Genomic DNA, 17722 nt, shown 5'->3' on the forward strand with positions numbered 1-17722 from the left:
ATAAATAATGTTTACTCATAAGCTAGAGCATTCAGTTTACATGTTTGAATTAAGTACAAATGTAGAATTTACTTAATATTTTCAAGTTCAAGCTTAAACTTATTTGAGGTTTTCCATGATCGTGGGAAACCCAGTGATTTATTTACTGTATTTTTACCAGTGTTCTTTTAGTGGTCAATTAAACCCCGACAGAATCGATGTTTCTATCCTGAATAACAATGACATTTATTAAAAGTGCTTGTGTCCACTAAATGAGAAAACGGGACAGAATTTGAAGGAGTTAAATTAACATATATATTTTGCTATATTATCTAAATAATGTTGTAACTGTGAGAAATAGAAGTCCTGTTGAAACAAAACACTGATTTGACAGTTCTTTCAGAGTTTTTCCTTTATTATTTCCACAGAATAACATGGATATGCTGATCATGGATGAATCCTCACCTTTTTCCTGAAAACATTGGCCCGAAAATAACCGGTTAGGATGACAAGAGACCATGATGCTGATGTTATTATCTACTCACAAGAGATTCAAAGTTCAAGAAAAGAAGAAGTGCGTTAAACATGTTTAAACATTATGTGTGTTTGTCTTTTTATCGCAGCTACAACGTCACATCACTCAAAGAACCAATCAGGCGCAAGGATGTGCGCAGCTGCGGTGGCGCACAGATCTATAAAAGACAATCCCGCTTTATTCGATCGGCCTCCGTCCATCCGGTGTGTTTATAAATCAGCACTGACGTCACAGGGAGTTCATGAAGTGCCATAAGTACAGTCAGGCGGGAATGTAAAGTGTGCAACAGTGCATGAAATTGGTAATAATTGAGGATTTTGCTGTCCCCAATTTGATGATGCCACCATGTTCAAATTAATCAAATGTATATGGTTAAAGTGAGCATTACGCACACGACGTCCACACTGTGACACTTAATCATTGACTTTGTGTCAACACATCTGCTGTTTCAAAGGTCTTTCTGAGCAGACACGATGAACAAGACTGACTGGACGACAATGAACAAAGATGTGAGTGTTTTATATATCAAATACACAATAATACAGCAGTGATTGCTGAATTTTTCCGTTAACAGTGACATTTAAAGGAGAAATATGTAAATACCAGTTCAGATTTCACTTTAGTTATGCTTATATATACTTATATTGCATGTTACATCAAAAACATCTGCAAAGTCATACTTCTAGCATACGACACAGTACAGTATTATTATTTACATTTGGACTGAATACTTCGCAGTATATACTGCGTACTGTTTATAGCATGTGAAACAGTAGTAGGCAAAATTGTTGTCACATGACCTCACTAAGTTGCATGTTTTATTCAGCGAGTGACGACTGGTCGTCTCATAAATAAATGTAATTATTAAGCATTTTTAATCCAGTTGTGTGTCCAAATGTATTAACTTTAGGCAGTCTGGTCAAATAATGAGCTGTTAAGTACGTATAATGTGGTAGAGATGTATGCTAGTATGCTGCTCGCGCCCAGGCCACAGTTTGTTCCTGGGAGGCAGCAGATGTCGTAACCCCGCCCCCACCCTGATCCTAACCATATGGTGCCTGTTAGGCTGAGGATCCTGCAAGGAACAACCAGAGGCACCTTTCTCCCATAGTGGCTATTCGCAGTGAGTGGAGAGTGTTGCCAGCAGAGGGCGCTGTGTGTGTGTGTGTGTGTGTGTGTTTGTGTGTGTTTGTGTGTGTGTGTGTGTGTGTGTGTGTGTGTGTGTGTGTGTGTGTGTGTGTGTGTGTGTGTAAATGTCTGTCCAGCTGACACACACACTCTGTCTCGGGTGTTTTGGACAGGAGTTGGAGCGGCAGTATTCACCAAGCCGCTGGTCACACAGGATGTCTGCTGATGACGTCATTAGAGCCCATGTGGCAGCGTTAAAATCAGGTCAGTCTGTGAGATTTTACCGTGTGTCTGTTTACTTTAGTGTGTGTTTGTGTCCCTCTCACTTGTTAATCTCATTTTACTGCATTTCTTGCCTAAGCTCAGTGCAGTTCACCTGATCTTCCTCTAATATACTGTCATAGATGCTTATAACACAGGAAGCAGTTTATAAATGAGCTCAGTGCATTTGACCTACATCTCCTGTGCATGAGTCATAACCATTTGTTGTTGAGTTGACATGCACTTTTTTGTTATTCTCTCTCATTTGTGGCGCTCCCTTTATAAAAACTGCTTATTCATACATTATCTGTTACATTATCTGTGTTCAGAATGGAATACAAGCAGTATATACATTATAGTATTATGCCAACTGTCTGTCTGTCTGTTTTGTGTAGGTACGGAAAAGGCTCGTGCTGTCACTCAGACTTTGCTTGATGTTCCATACGGTGATGGTGACGGCGAGAATCTGGATGTTTATGTTCCCAGCAGCTCTTCTCCAGGTGTGGTTCATTTAAATGGTTATAAATACAGAATTATGTCACACATTTCCTCTTCACATCATATGAATATACAGCTCTTTCCTCCTTTGAGAAAAAACATTTCTACTGATGTTTTATTAATCTCCTTTATGAATGTAAGATTGTTTGTCATGTGTAAAATCATATAATTTAATGGGTGTTTTTCTTGTAGATGCTCGTGGAGAAGTACATTATGAGTCTCATGTAGACAATTAAAGAGACAGTTCACCCAAAAATGAAAATTCTCTCATCATTTACTCACCCTCATGCCATCCCAGATGTGTATGACTTTATTTCTTCTGCAGAACACAAATTAACAATTTTAGAAGAATATTTCAGGTCTGTAAGTCCATACAATGCAAGTGAATGGTGACCAGAATTTGAAGCTCCAAAAAGCACATAAAGGCAGCATAAAAGTAATCCATAAGACTCCAGTGGTTTAATCCATGTCTTCCGAAGTGGTATGATAGGTGTGTGTGTGAGAAAAATATCAATATTTAAATACTTTTTTTAGAATGAGAAAGTGGAGATTCACAGTAAAATGGACTTAAATATTGATCTGTTTTTGAACACCTATCATATCACTTCTGAAGATATGGATTAAACCACTGGAGTCAAATGGATTACTTTTATGCTGCCTTTATGTGCTTTTTGGAGCTTCAAAGTTCTAGTCACCATTCACTTGCATTGTTTGGACCTACAGAGCTGAAATATTCTTCTAAAAATCTTCATTTGTGTTCTGCAGAAGAAAGAAAATCATACACAACTGGGATGGCATGAGGGTGAGTAAATGATGAGAGAATTTTCATTTTTGGGTGAACTTTAAACATTATTTGTTAAGACGGATGCTTTTGATGTTAAAGCTGCTGTGTGTTAATGTTTTGAATGATAAAATACTTTCTTCTGTCCCATTTTTATATGCAGAGACTTCTATAAATAACCGATTAGTGTAAACACTGTCTCTGTGATGCAACATTTGACAGAAAATACACACAGCAGCTTTAAAGTAATTTGTAATTACATGATCACCTGTTAATGACAGATTGTTGATTTAATATCTTACAGATCTGCCACTGGTGATTTACCTGCATGGAGGGTACTGGCAGTTTCTCAGGTATCTCTGATACTTTTACTTCAAATCAAACCTCTTGCTAATATATATACACTATACCGCCAAAAGTATTCGCTCACCCATCCAAATAATTGAATTCAGGTGTTCCAATCACTTCCATGGCCACAGGTGTATAAAATGAAGCACCTAGGCATGCAGACTGCTTCTACAAACATTTGTGAAAGAATGGGCCGCTCTCAGGAGCTCAGTGAATTCCAGCGTGGTACTGTGATAGGATGCCACCTGTGCAACAAGTCCAGTCGTGAAATTTCCTCGCTACTAAATATTCCACAGTCAACTGTAAGTGGTATTATAACAAAGTGGAAGCGATTGGGAATGACAGCAACTCAGCCACGAAGTGGTAGGCCACGTAAAATGACAGAGCGGGGTCAGCGGATGCTGAGGCGCATAGTGCGCAGAGGTCGCCAACTTTCCTGCAGAGTCAATCGCTACAGACCTCCAAAGTTCATATGGCCTTCAGATTAGCGCCAGAACAGTGCGTAGAGAGCTTCATGGAATGGGTTTCCATGGCCGAGCAGCTGCATCCAAGCCATACATCACCAAGTGCAATGCAAAGCGTCGGATGCAGTGGTGTAAAGCACACCGCCACTGGACTCTAGAGCAGTGGAGACGCGTTCTCTGGAGTGACGAATCACGCTTCTCCATCTGGCAATCTGATGGACGAGTCTGGGTTTGGCGGTTGCCAGGAGAACGGTACTTGTCTGACTGCATTGTGCCAACTGTGAAGTTTGGTGGAGGGGGATTATGGTGTGGGGTTGTTTTTCAGGAGCTGGGCTTGGCCCCTTAGTTCCAGTGAAAGGAACTCTGAATGTTTCAGCATACCAAGAGATTTTGGACAATTCCATGCTCCCAACTTTGTGGGAACAGTTTGGGTATGGCCCCTTCCTGTTCCAACATGACTGCGCACCAGTGCACAAAGCAAGGTCCATAAAGACATGGATGAGCGAGTTTGGTGTGGAAGAACTTGACTGGCCTGCACAGAGTCCTGACCTCAACCCGATAGAGCACCTTTGGGATGAATTAGAGCGAAGACTGCGAGCCAGGCCTTCTCGTCCAACATCAGTGTCTGACCTCACAAATGCGCATCTGGAAGAATGGTCAAAAATTCCCATAAACACGCTCCTAAACCTTGTGGAAAGCCTTCCCAGAAGAGTTGAAGCTGTTATAGCTGCAAAGGGTGGGCTGACATCATATTAAACCCTATGGATTAAGAATGGGATGTCACTTAAGTTCATATGCATCTAAAGACAGATGAGCGAATACTTTTGGCAATATAGTGTACATTCATGTCCAGATACATTCTTATGTGATTTACAGACTAGTTTTAGCTGTGTTGTGGAAATAAAATACAATAATAGAGTCTTTAGAATGTTTTGTAACTACACACGTTTTGACTCACAGTAAGGATGAGTCTGGATTCCTGGCCGTCCCATTGGTGCAGAAAGGTGTGGTGGTGGTCGCCGTGGGTTACAGTATCGCCCCCAAAGGTACGGATACCTGTGACGGTTTGAACAGAGAATAAAATGTGTTTCTGATTTAGAGAGAGAGGCGGAATATTCTGGTTTCTATAGTAACACGTAGTTTATTGACATGTTCCTTTTAGGAAATATGGATTTGATGGTGTCACAGGTGCGGAGAAGTGTGGTGTCTGTTATTCAACAGTATTCACACATCAGGTCAGTGTGTCCATATTTACACTCTTCAGAAATCACTGGTGCATATCAAACCAACCTCACATTCATATACGGGTGTTTCTTCAACTTCAGACACTTTTATGACCCAGGGGTGGATTTTTATTAAAGAACATTAAAGATTTAAACAGTTTTTCCTTTTGTAACATGAAGGTTTCATTAAAACTGAATTGGAAACTTTTTACCAGGTGTTCATCATTTATTTTGGTACTTTTTAAATGTCTTTTATGTCTAGATTTGACTGTTTTAGTCTTCAGACCCAGACTTTCAATATTAAACTATGAAAATACATTATAAAAATACTAATTATTACACATTTAACCTTTTAAGCTCTGAAGATGTTTTTAAAGATTTCCTGTTTCAGTGGCATACTCAAAATTAAAGACTTATAACTTGAAAAAAAAAAAAAAAGGAGGGTTAAGTGTTTGGTGTCGTTGTAAAGTAAGCTTTCCAATTATTTTAATGATTATGATCAATTCTCAGACTCTCAGCCTAAGAAACTGCTGAAAAATCACAATTAAAATTGTGCCATAAATTAACTTCAACCTTTTTTCTTATTTTTCTTATTTGATACTATATATCTCTTGTGTAAATAAGATGACTCCAAAAAAAACTGCTTTTGTTTCCAATCAGGTTTTTTGTTGATACGACAAAGAAATCAAAAGTTACAGCATTGCAAAAATAATTAATCATAGTGTCCAAAAGCCTCTCCAAACAAATAAAACATCATAATTGTAAATAAGAACTAATTACACATGCAAACACAACAATGACTAAAGGTTTGCATAGCATGCAGACATGATTTTAGTAATGAGATTTCACAGAATGAGTTTCATTCTGTGTCATCTGAGTCATCATTGTAACATGTATTTGGCGCCATCTCCTGGTGGTCATATGTAACATTGTGCTTCATGTGGATTATCTAATGATCTATACATCTGATTACCTTGTGTGTGGACTTGTTTGAAAGATAAACATAAAAGCTATTTTATGTTCCGTTTATTTTTCGTCAAGTTATAAGCAAAAAGGTGGCATATAGCAACACCTGTTCACATTAAGGCTGCCCCCAACCAAACATTTTCCTAGTCGACTAGTAGTCGTTAGTTTAAGCCATTAGTTGACTAGTCGCATGTTTATGATATTAATTTAAATACTTATATATTTTGGGGGGCATCAGAAAATGGTTTGAGTTCCAGGGCTGAGAAAGAATGTTATAAGTAACATTGCTAACACTGTTCTACATTACAGAGAAATACTAAACCATAATAATGAGCCTTTAAAATATAAAAGCGAGTCGCAGCGACACCGGCAAAAGCGGTAATGATTCTGAATGTGTCAGAAAAACCAGCAAGGAGACTGTCTGAACATTTAGTTAATTTATAGAGAGAAATGCACATTAGGGTTGTGCCGACAGACGATGATCTCGGGGAGCGACAATGGTCAGAGTGATTGCCAATAGCTTATGCTTTTGTCCATGTCAAGATGATATTTGGCTCGTTTTCCCATTAATGTATTAAATTATTATTATTATTAGCCTATTATTATTATGAAATTAATATTACAAATAATTTGCCTGTAGACACACAGACACGTGCTTGAAGAAACACACGTTATTATATTAAGACAGATGACAGAAAGCCGTCTGTGTGCATGTATGTTTATACAGAGGCGTGCAGTCTCGTGGAACACGCGCATGTGAAAGGTTCTCATTCTTCCTTTGTTTCTGTCTTCTGAATTAATTTTTTTATTTTTTTGCAAGAACAGTATCATCTATGAGTGCTGCAAATGACCTCAGACATCTCATCTCAGGAGGTGCTTTGAGTTCAGTTCACTTTATTTCCACAGAACAGTTCATTGTGAACGCAACTCTGCAGCCTATACATCTGTGATTAAAACATAAAATAATACAAAAACACCTCCAACCATGATTTATATTTCAGTGATTATTATCATCATTATAATTATTATTTTTTACATTTAGAATTGTTATTATGTCTTTATTTGTGTAAGTAATTTTCCGCCTGTGTGTTTAGATGGAGACTTGCCTGACGGTAAATGGAAAGGTGGTTACTTATATATATATATATATTATTATTTTATCACTTTATTATTTATTTATTTGCTTTTTTGTTTCGTTTGGAGTGCAATTTGAATTTAGAAATGTATTTGATTTAAATTTTTCGTTTTTTAAATAAATTAATTTAATTTTCAATGCAAAATCACTAAAGCAAAAATATTCACTGATCCCTCATCCCAGGGGTTTCCAATGTAATTGGATATATATATATATATATTTATCGTGAAGGAGGGAACAAAATAAATGTATTCACACACATGATGTATGTTCCCGGTCAATGAAATACCCGACCGGTAGAGAATGTACAGGTGAAGCAGGTTCATTGCCAGAGAGACGTTTCCCTTCACAACTGTTGTAAAACCATCTTTCAAAAAGTTGAACAACACACATTTTAATCGCACTTATTTTTTTTCCAGTTTCATTTGAATTTTTCGTTAAAATAAATAAAAAATAAAGTTCAAAGTTTGAAATCAAGGTGTCTTGCTTTATTGTGTAGGCTTAACCCTAACCCTGCTTAATGAAAATTACCCCATAGTACCACCTAGCATCCAACCAGTGGTAATACCCATGTTCATCGGTTTCCTGTGGAGTTTTTTTTTCTTCCTGTGACCAACCAACCAATCAAAACTCTTCTCATCCACTAACATTTGGTTGACTATCAGCGGGCGGCCCTAGTTCACATAAAACATAATTGTCAAAGACATATCCTTAGCTATTACTTACTATATTTGTCTGTGAGTAAAACAAATAGGCTGGTTGTATTCTACTCTTTGAGAGCTTTCCAACAACATATGACACATTTGATGAGTTTGATGTTTTTACTGATTGTTTTTTAAATAAATTATCAAAATGGAACATGTGGAGAACGGGGCGGGCTGAGCAACGATTGTGCGGAGCGAGGCCGGGATGTACATCTGGAGTGAATTATCCCGCCCAGCTTTTGGTGATTGCAGTGTTGGCGGGCGGGGGATAAAGCCACAACGAGAGCTGCAGTCAAGAGAGATGCAATGAAGCTGTGTATCTATGTGGAGCAGAAAAGCACCCTTTTAGTGTGTTCATGCTGCTGAAAAGCAGTGGTGTTGAATGTCTTTGTTATACTGAAAAGTGCTGACAATAAAGTGTCTTATGTTGGATGTTTGACCGGCTCCCGCCTCCTTCAGTGAGTCCACTTCCTTACTGAACACTTCTGATTTATCTGTAAATTTCAAAGCACTTGTTCAGTTTTGGTCATAATGTCTACATGCATTGTAATGTAGAGCTTCTAAACTTTCAAACGTTACATCATTGCAATTTAAGATTTTACATAGATTTTATTGGACCCCCTCTAGATTGTATAGGCTCAGTCTTAAAGACACACCCACCTGCTGGCGATGCCAGTCAGAAGTTGGAGAAACTACCTATGTCTTTTGGGGGTGTGTTAAGATCCAGGAGTTTTGGTTGAGGGTTCAGAGGTATTTGTGTGATGTTTTGAACATTCAGGTTTTGCTCTGTCCCAGACTCTGTATTTTGGGTGATGGGGCGGTCATGCATTTAGGGGATAATCACATAAAAAAAATTGGGTTCTGACCAGTCTCATGATTGGCAGGCAAGTAATTTTAAGGGGTTGGAAGTCAAGTGGAGCACCTTCTTTTTCGGAGTGGTGTGTGGAAATGGGGAGGGTAGCTGCATTTGAGGAAGCAGTAAGTAGAAGGCTGGGGTTTAGGGACTTATTTGTTAAAAAATGGGGCAAATATTTAGTTTTTTGGGGGGACTCTCGGGGAGGGGATGTGGAGAGAGGGGGTTTGTGTGTGTGTGTTATGTGGGACCGCAGGGGTGTTTGTTAGGGGTCAGGGTGGGATTGTATTAGTAGGGTTTAAATGTAAAATGTTGATTCTTTATACAGGTGCATCTCAATAAATTAGAATGTCGTGGAAAAGTTCATTTATTTCAGTAATTCAACTCAAATTATGAAACTCGTGTATTAAATAAATTCAATGCACACAGACTGAAGTAGTTTAAGTCTTTGGTTCTTTTAATTGTGATGATTTTGGCTCACATTTAACAAAAACCCACCAATTCACTATCTCAAAAAATTAGAATACATCATAAGACCAATAAAAAAAAACATTTTTAGTGAATTGTTGGCCTTCTGGAAAATATGATCATTTACTGTATATGTACTCAATACTTGGTAGGGGCTCCTTTTGCTTTAATTACTGCCTCAATTCGGCGTGGCATGGAGGTGATCAGTTTGTGGCACTGCTGAGGTGGTATGGAAGCCCAGGTTTCTTTGACAGTGGCCTTCAGCTCATCTGCATTTTTTGGTCTCTTGTTTCTCATTTTCCTCTTGACAATACCCCATAGATTCTCTATGGGGTTCAGGTCTGGTGAGTTTGCTGGCCAGTCAAGCACACCAACACCATGGTCATTTAACCAACTTTTGGTGCTTTTGGCAGTGTGGGCAGGTGCCAAATCCTGCTGGAAAATGAAATCAGCATCTTTAAAAAGCTGGTCAGCAGAAGGAAGCATGAAGTGCTCCAAAATTTCTTGGTAAACGGGTGCAGTGACTTTGGTTTTCAAAAAACACAATGGACCAACACCAGCAGATGACATTGCACCCCAAATCATCACAGACTGTGGAAACTTAACACTGGACTTCAAGCAACTTGGGCTATGAGCTTCTCCACCCTTCCTCCAGACTCTAGGACCTTGGTTTCCAAATGAAATACAAAACTTGCTCTCATCTGAAAAGAGGACTTTGGACCACTGGGCAACAGTCCAGTTCTTCTTCTCCTTAGCCCAGGTAAGACGCCTCTGATGTTGTCTGTGGTTCAGGAGTGGCTTAACAAGAGGAATACGACAACTGTAGCCAAATTCCTTGACATGTCTGTGTGTGGTGGCTCTTGATGCCTTGACCCCAGCCTCAGTCCATTCCTTGTGAAGTTCACCCAAATTCTTGAATCGATTTTGCTTGACAATCCTCATAAGGCTGCGGTTCTCTCGGTTGGTTGTGCATCTTTTTCTTCCACACTTTTTCCTTCCACTCAACTTTCTGTTAACATGCTTGGATACAGCACTCTGTGAACAGCCAGCTTCTTTGGCAATGAATGTTTGTGGCTTACCCTCCTTGTGAAGGGTGTCAATGATTGTCTTCTGGACAACTGTCAGATCAGCAGTCTTCCCCATGATTGTGTAGCCTAGTGAACCAAACTGAGAGACCATTTTGAAGGCTCAGGAAACCTTTGCAGGTGTTTTGAGTTGATTAACTGATTGGCATGTCACCATATTCTAATTTGTTGAGATAGTGAATTGGTGGGTTTTTGTTAAATGTGAGCCAAAATCATCACAATTAAAAGAACCAAAGACTTAAACTACTTCAGTCTGTGTGCATTGAATTTATTTAATACACAAGTTTCACAATTTGAGTTGAATTACTGAAATAAATGAACTTTTCCACGACATTCTAATTTATTGAGATGCACCTGTATATGTGTTGAGTTTTTCCACAGTCATGTGCATATGAATCAATAAAAATGTTAATTACAAAAAAAAAAAAAACGATACATCATTTCCACCACAGCAAACAATATAATGTTTTTTTCAAGTTAGTGTTCTTGTTAACCAAGTGTACATTGAAGTGCATGCTTGAGATGAATATGAAAAATCAAGAGAAATATCACTTTGTATTGGCCGGCATGTCCAATCAAATTACACAAAGTGTAAAAATATGATTTAATTGTATTTAGGACACATAAAATTATAGCTATGAAATGGGGGGGGGGGCATAAATCTCTTGTTATGCATGTACATACACTCTTTGACATTATTATTTATATATATATATAGTTAGTGTGTGAATTTTTTTATGAGACCAAAAATGCATTAAGTTGAAGAAACACTTTTATATTTTATGCAATATAATACAGTATATTAATATTATTCTATATTATGTACGAAGTATTGTTTTTAGAGTTAAAAGTAGACTTAAAAACGAGTGTCTGATTTCCCATACAGCTTATAAACTAAAGACATTCTGAGTGAATACGACCAAGAATTACTAAGATGCAATTGATTTAATATTTTTAAAATAATATAACATATATAATGTATAATATTGCAAATGTTTGTCTTCCACATGTTAATAATTGCACTCATGCCTAAATTTGCCGCTCTCTGAATGATTGTTATTGTATTTATTCTGAGTTCACTGATGTGTGTCTCTTTCTGCAGTGGTCTTTACCTGTGCGGTCACTCGGCAGGTGCACACCTGGCTGCTATGGTCCTGTCCACTGATTGGTCCCAGTACGACATTTCACCCCAGATTAAAGGTGTTAATATGTGTGTTTAAGACTGTCACTGCTGATGTGTTTCACCACTCTTTATCTTCATCTAATTCTCATTCTCTCTCATCAGGTGCATTTCTCGTTAGTGGCATTTACGACCTGCAGCCGATACTCTCCACCTATGTGAACGAGCCCCTGAAGATGACCGAGTTAGTGTCTCATTTTACAAGAGCTGATGAGTTTACTGTAATTAATGTGATGGTGCCTTTATTGCTTGTAGATCATAAATAGTTTGATTACTTTGGTAATGTTTTTGTACAGTTATTTAAATTTACATTTATGCATTTTGCAGATGCTTTTGTCTAAAGTGTTGTTCAAGGTACACACTTTATCAGTATGTGTTTTCTCTGGGAATCAAACCCATAACCTTGCTGTTGCTAACAGCATGCTCTATATATTTAAGGTTTTATTTTATATCTTAGAGAACATGTGCTAAATACACACATGTAACTGGACTATTTACACCGTAGTGCGATATTGAGAAGAGCACCAGTTTTAATGCTGCGTTTACATCGCGTCAGAATTACCGTAATTACCAGATGATGATTCAAAGCGGTTCACATCCTCTGACTGACAAATTATTTGTTTATATGGCAACGCTATTAACGCTAAAACGCCATGTGTGGCTTTGTTGTTGATTGCAGCACAATATTTAATCATCAAGTTAGAATTTCATAATTGCAATAATTCCAACGTGACGTGAATGCATCATAAAGTTCACAGTAGCACGTTTAATTTAAAAAAGTGCTGGATGTGGATATGGTGGATTTTTATAACTGAAAATTAGTGGTGCACCAATCAGGACATTTGAGGCCGATACGATCTCTGATTTTTTTTAACACTAAGATCGGCCGATACTGAAAGTGCCTTTACCACACTTTTGCAAAAAGGTTCAATTGAACATTAACAACATTACTGTAGTTAACATGAAGTAATGAACTTAATGTTAGTTACAACATATACTAATACATTTTTAAAATCAAAAGTTGTATTAGTTAACATTAATGCACTATGAACTAACAATGAACTAACAATGAACAATTGTATTTTTAATAACTAACATTATAATTAATAAATGCTGTAAAAATATATTGTTCATTGTTTGTTCATGATACCTAATGCATTAACTAATGTTAAAGAAATGAAAATAATTTATTAAGTGTTACCAAAATTACATTAAAATTACATTAATTGTGAATTGCTAACATTTATTTGTATTGAAAACAGTTATTAATAGTTCTGTTGACAATATCAAAAGGTCATTGTGACATACTGGCAACCAGTAAAAACCATGAGAGCATCACACACAGCAGAGATACATTCAAAAATAAGAAAAATATATCCATTACAAGCTCTAAAACTGCTCCATTGAGAAATCATTAATATCTGTGATTTGTTTACTGTCTTTGGCATTTTGCTATAACACAAATCACTAATTATTAAGCAAATGTGTGAAGACGCGGTGCCGTTATTGAAGGTTAAACAGTTATATCTGTGATTAGTGGTAATGTGATCTGATTTAAATTGTGATCCTCACAGAATAGCGCTGAGATGAGTGACTGATGAGATATTGAGAGCACCTGGAGAGCATGCATGTTTGATACCAAGAGCGGTTATGTTAATGAGCGTAAAGCTAAAAGTGCTCATGATCGCTCAACACACTGTCTGATTGTCACGACTCACGTTACATCACGTATACTCAGATTTGCATGTTTATTAATGCTCTTTTTGCAGTGAGGAGGAAATTTTGAGTTCTGAAACTTACAGGATGTTTATAGTACAATGACCTCTTTTACAGTGGCATTTACCTGCATTTATGTATAAATTTGTTTTAAAATCTGGTTACAATAATGAACAAACACAATCTGTTTTAACTAATAACACACAAATTATTGTATTATTCTTGTATATGTTGAATACATTCAAACATTCACAGTGTAGGTTGGGAAAAATATATGTGAACCCCTAGACTACTGACATCAAAAAAAGCTAATTAGAGTCAGGAGTTGGCAAACCTGGCATCCAATTAATGAAACGAGATTGGAGGTGTGGGTTAGAGCTACTTTGACTTATAAAAAGCACTCAATCATTTTGAGTTTGCTATTCACAAGAAGCATCTGCTGATGTGGACCATGCCTCGCAAAAAAGGGATCTTAGAAGACCTACAATCAAAAATTGTTTTTCATAAAGCTGGAGAGGGTTACAAAGTTACCTCGAAGAGCTTAGATATTCATCTGTCCACAGTTTGATAAATTGTCTATAAATGGAGATGATTTAGTACTGTGGGTACTCTCACTAGAAGTGGCCGTCCAGCCAAGATGACTCAAAGGACACACCGAAAACCCTAGAGTGACAGATAAAGACTTGAAGGAATCATTGGAACTGGTTAACATCTCTGTTCATGAGTCTACTATACGGAAAACATTAAACAGGTATGGTGTCCGTGAAAGGACACCATGAAGGAAGCCGCTGCTTTCCAACAAAAACATTTCTGTGCACCTGAAGTTTGCCAAAGACCACCATGACACTCCACAACACTACTGGGAAAATGTTTTGTGGACTGATGAAACTACGGTTGAATTGTTTGGGAAGAACACGCAGCACTACATATGACGTAAAAAGGGCACCACATACAAACATGAAAACATCATCCCAACGGTGAAGTACGGTGGAGGGAGCATCATGATTTGGGGCTGCTTTGCTGCTTCGGGGCCTGGACCACTTGCCATCATCAAGGGGGAAAATGAATTCCCAAGTTTATCAAGATATCCTACAGGATAATGTCAGTGTGACTGTGCACACGCTTTGAATGATGACCCTAAACATCAAAGTAAATCCACTACAGAAAAAGAAAATCCACTTTTGGAGTGTCCCAGTCAGAGTTCAGACCTTAACCCAATAGAGATGCTGTGGAATGACATTAAGAAAGTCATTCACACCAGACATCCTAAGAATATGTCTGAGCTGAAGCAGTTCTGTAAGGAAGAATGGTCTAAAATTCCTTCTGAACGTTGTGCAGGTCTAATCAGCAGCTACAGGAAACACTTGGTTGAGATTATTGCTGCCAAAGGAGGATCAACCAGTTATTAAATCCAAGGGTTCACTTACTTTTTCCACAGCACTGTGAATGTTTAATGGGATGTGTTCAATAAAGACATGAAAGATTATAATTGTTTGTGTGTTGTTATCTTAAGCACATTGTGTTTGTCTATACTTGTGACTGATGAAGATGAGATCACATTTTATGACCAATTCATGCAGAAAACCAGCTAATTCCAAAGGGTTCACATACTTTTTCTTGCCACTGTATGTCAAAATATCAAGGAAAATTGTGTTCCTCATGTCATGACCCCTTTAAGAATTGTGTTTTGACTAAAAAATGAACAGTAATACTTTGGGTAATACTAATTGATAATTAGATTCTGTAATTACGTCTGTTGGCTCATAATAATACACTCTCTTGTTTCATTTATGGGTTTATTAGATGTTTATGACATATGTTGTTTCAGGGAAGTGGCGTTAAGGAACAGCCCCAGTCGCCTGCTGTCACAGCTCCAGCTCTCGTCCTCTTCCTGTCACATAGTGATCGCTGTAGCACAGAACGACTCGCCGGAGTTCCGCAAACAGTCCGAGGAATATTTCAAAGTAAGATGGAAAGAAACGATATCACAGGGAGAGATGAAACTCTTACTCCATCAAACAATATGTTTACAGAAATTAGTTTAAGGGCCAAAAATGAAAATTCTGTCATCATTTACTCACTCTCATGTTGTTCCAGACACGAATGCCTTTCTTTCCTCTGTGGTGCACAAAAAGAGATATTAGTTATTAAATGTATTTATTGTAGGATTTGGAATCCGCTGGACTCAAAGTCTCTTATGAGGACGTTCCAAACACAGATCACTTCAGCATCATAGAGCAACTTGTTGATGAAAATTATCACCTCACTAAGGTTAGCTGGTCACGTGATTTATTAAAACATTACAGATGACATCAAGAGTTTTATATGTGTTACTTATCTGCATTTCTCATGTTTTAAAGCTTCTGCTAAAGATGATGGGGAGAAGCTGATGATCCCACAATGCACTGCTCTGTCACAGACCTGTGAGTTGATCTCAGTGGTGTGTTTTTGGTTAAAAACTGTGTATGTAATGTTTTAAAATGACATGCATCCAAATGTGATTATTGAAATTATTGAAACTTTAAGTTACAAATGAATGTAGCAATTATTTAATAGATGACATTTGAAATGACACTGTCAAACTGTTCAATTGTCTTAAAAGTTACAGCAGGCAAATTCTTGCACAAATGTATGTTCTGTGTTGTATTGAATTGACTGCTGGAAAAAGAAAAACATTTAAAACCACTTGAAGAGGATTTTACTTGTCAGGCTGGTCTGATTGGATGGTTTTAGCTGTTTCTTTTCTTTTTCTCAGCAGGTAACTGAATGTACATTTACATTAATTTGGCAGAATATGTTGTTAGTGTATTATTAATGTGCATTGAACAGACTAAAGTTTAATAAAATGCTGTTATGAAGCACAGTTGTTGATTTGTGTTGTTTTAGTTGTGTTTGTTCATGTTACACCAGCAGCACATTTGAATGGAGATATTGTCCATTAAAACAACACAGGTCTGTAGGATTTTCTACAGTCGCACAATGCTGCCACGTACTTGTTATAGTTTTCACTCAGTTTTATAAGCGACATCTTTTCTCGTAATAACGAGATGTTTTGAGCATCTCACAAATGAACTTAAACTACGTATCACTTTTCACCTGTGCTTCCAGTTTAGTGTAGGTTACTCAGTGGTAAATCAGTCCTACACGTAAGATTGTAACATTTTGTCAAGTCAGCATGGATTTGGGGATTTTTCGCCAGGTTTTAGAGGAACATGCTGGACAATGATTTCTGAATGAATGTTTTGGAGTGTTCGCAAAAAAGGACGAGAATATAATATTTGTTTTATAAAAAAGATAATGATGGTGTAAAATCGTAAAAGTAGCTGTTTTAATGACAATTATAAAATTATGCACGAATGTAATCGTCCATTATCAAACAGATCTTGTTACAAATGATTGCATATGATAAATATATTGAACACGTTTATCAATCGTGCACGAACATCAATTATTCTTTAAACAACAAATATATAAATATAAATGCAATCCAGTGATTGTCGGACATTCAAACGAATAAAACTACAGAAGCGTTGTTATGACAGTTATAAAATAAAATATTGTTTTTTTGGTTGACATTTGATATGCCGCTTATTAAAGTGTGCAATATATTAAAAAAATTAATTCAGCACTGTTAAAGTAAAGCTATATTATACATCGATAGTTCAACACATTTAATGAATCTAAATTAACTCAAAAAATATTTTAGCCTATTTTTAAGATTTGTTTTATTTTTTATTAAAGATTACTCAATTTTAGTGGGAATGGTTTGAGAATTACAGCTCAATAACCAATTCACAAAAGCCAAAGTCAAACCATTTATATTTTGTGTTGTTGTTTACTTCCACATCGTAAAATGTTTTAATGGCTTTAACAGAGAAGAAAATAAAGGTTATTGATTTCAAATAACTGTGCCATGGTTATATGTTGAATTAATTTACTGTTGAGCAGGAACTACCAACATGTGCACAAAGCTGTTAAGTGTCGAGAAAATATATAATTTTATGAGACATAATATATCATTAATATGAGAAAGATGTTTATATGACATAACAGTGAAAATAATAAGTATGTGGCAGCACTGCGCCAAATTAGTTTTCAAAGTAAGTGGGCAAAATAATGTATACTATAACACAAAGCCTTTCTTGCTTATTTAAATCATGTAACTTTCCTATCACAATATCAAACTCATTTTCTCGGTCATTTTAGTTGAAAATTGACATGCACAGCCACCAAAATTACGACTGCTTTACTTGAGTGAGGCCTTAGCTCATGAATATTAATTAGGTCACGCTTGCGTTCTTGGCAATCCTCCAGTTGCGTAAGCTAATTAATATTCATTCACCAAGCCTTCAAGCGCCAATCACTTAGGGCTACTGGGCGAACGTCGCATTACGTAAT

The 17722-nt window shown here is 37.0% G+C and overlaps 1 protein-coding gene across 5 annotated transcripts; it reads left to right on the forward strand.

The window, feature by feature from the left end:
* Positions 1-755: 755 nt before the first annotated feature.
* On the forward strand, positions 756-16185 carry afmid (arylformamidase). Of its 5 annotated transcripts, XM_051673373.1 has the most exons (13): positions 801-815; positions 969-1023; positions 1580-1637; positions 1816-1906; positions 2299-2403; positions 3487-3535; positions 4955-5040; positions 5157-5229; positions 11531-11628; positions 11714-11792; positions 15153-15288; positions 15491-15595; positions 15685-16185. In XM_051673373.1, the coding sequence occupies exons 4-13, from the start codon at positions 1858-1860 to the stop codon at positions 15712-15714; spliced, it is 810 nt and encodes a 269-aa protein (XP_051529333.1). In that variant the 5' UTR covers positions 801-815; positions 969-1023; positions 1580-1637; positions 1816-1857; the 3' UTR covers positions 15715-16185. The 5 variants fall into 5 exon arrangements, with proteins under 5 accessions (XP_051529331.1, XP_051529330.1, XP_051529332.1 ...); XM_051673371.1 differs by lacking the exon at positions 1580-1637 and having other exon boundaries at positions 756-815; XM_051673372.1 differs by having other exon boundaries at positions 781-1023.
* The last annotated feature ends 1537 nt before the right edge of the window (positions 16186-17722 follow it).

This window comes from Myxocyprinus asiaticus, chromosome 35 (assembly GCF_019703515.2).
Source record: "Myxocyprinus asiaticus isolate MX2 ecotype Aquarium Trade chromosome 35, UBuf_Myxa_2, whole genome shotgun sequence".
NCBI lineage: Eukaryota > Metazoa > Chordata > Actinopteri > Cypriniformes > Catostomidae > Myxocyprinus > Myxocyprinus asiaticus.

Excerpts from the sequence above, each read along its gene's own strand:
- afmid (XM_051673369.1), top strand. The coding sequence starts at position 1,768 with ATGTCTGTCCAGCTGACACACACACTCTGTCTCGGGTGTTTTGGACAG. Across the intron at positions 2,404-3,486 it reads TCCCAGCAGCTCTTCTCCAG|ATCTGCCACTGGTGATTTAC; the intron begins GTGTGGTTCATT and ends AATATCTTACAG. Across the intron at positions 11,629-11,713 it reads CATTTCACCCCAGATTAAAG|GTGCATTTCTCGTTAGTGGC; the intron begins GTGTTAATATGT and ends CTCTCTCATCAG.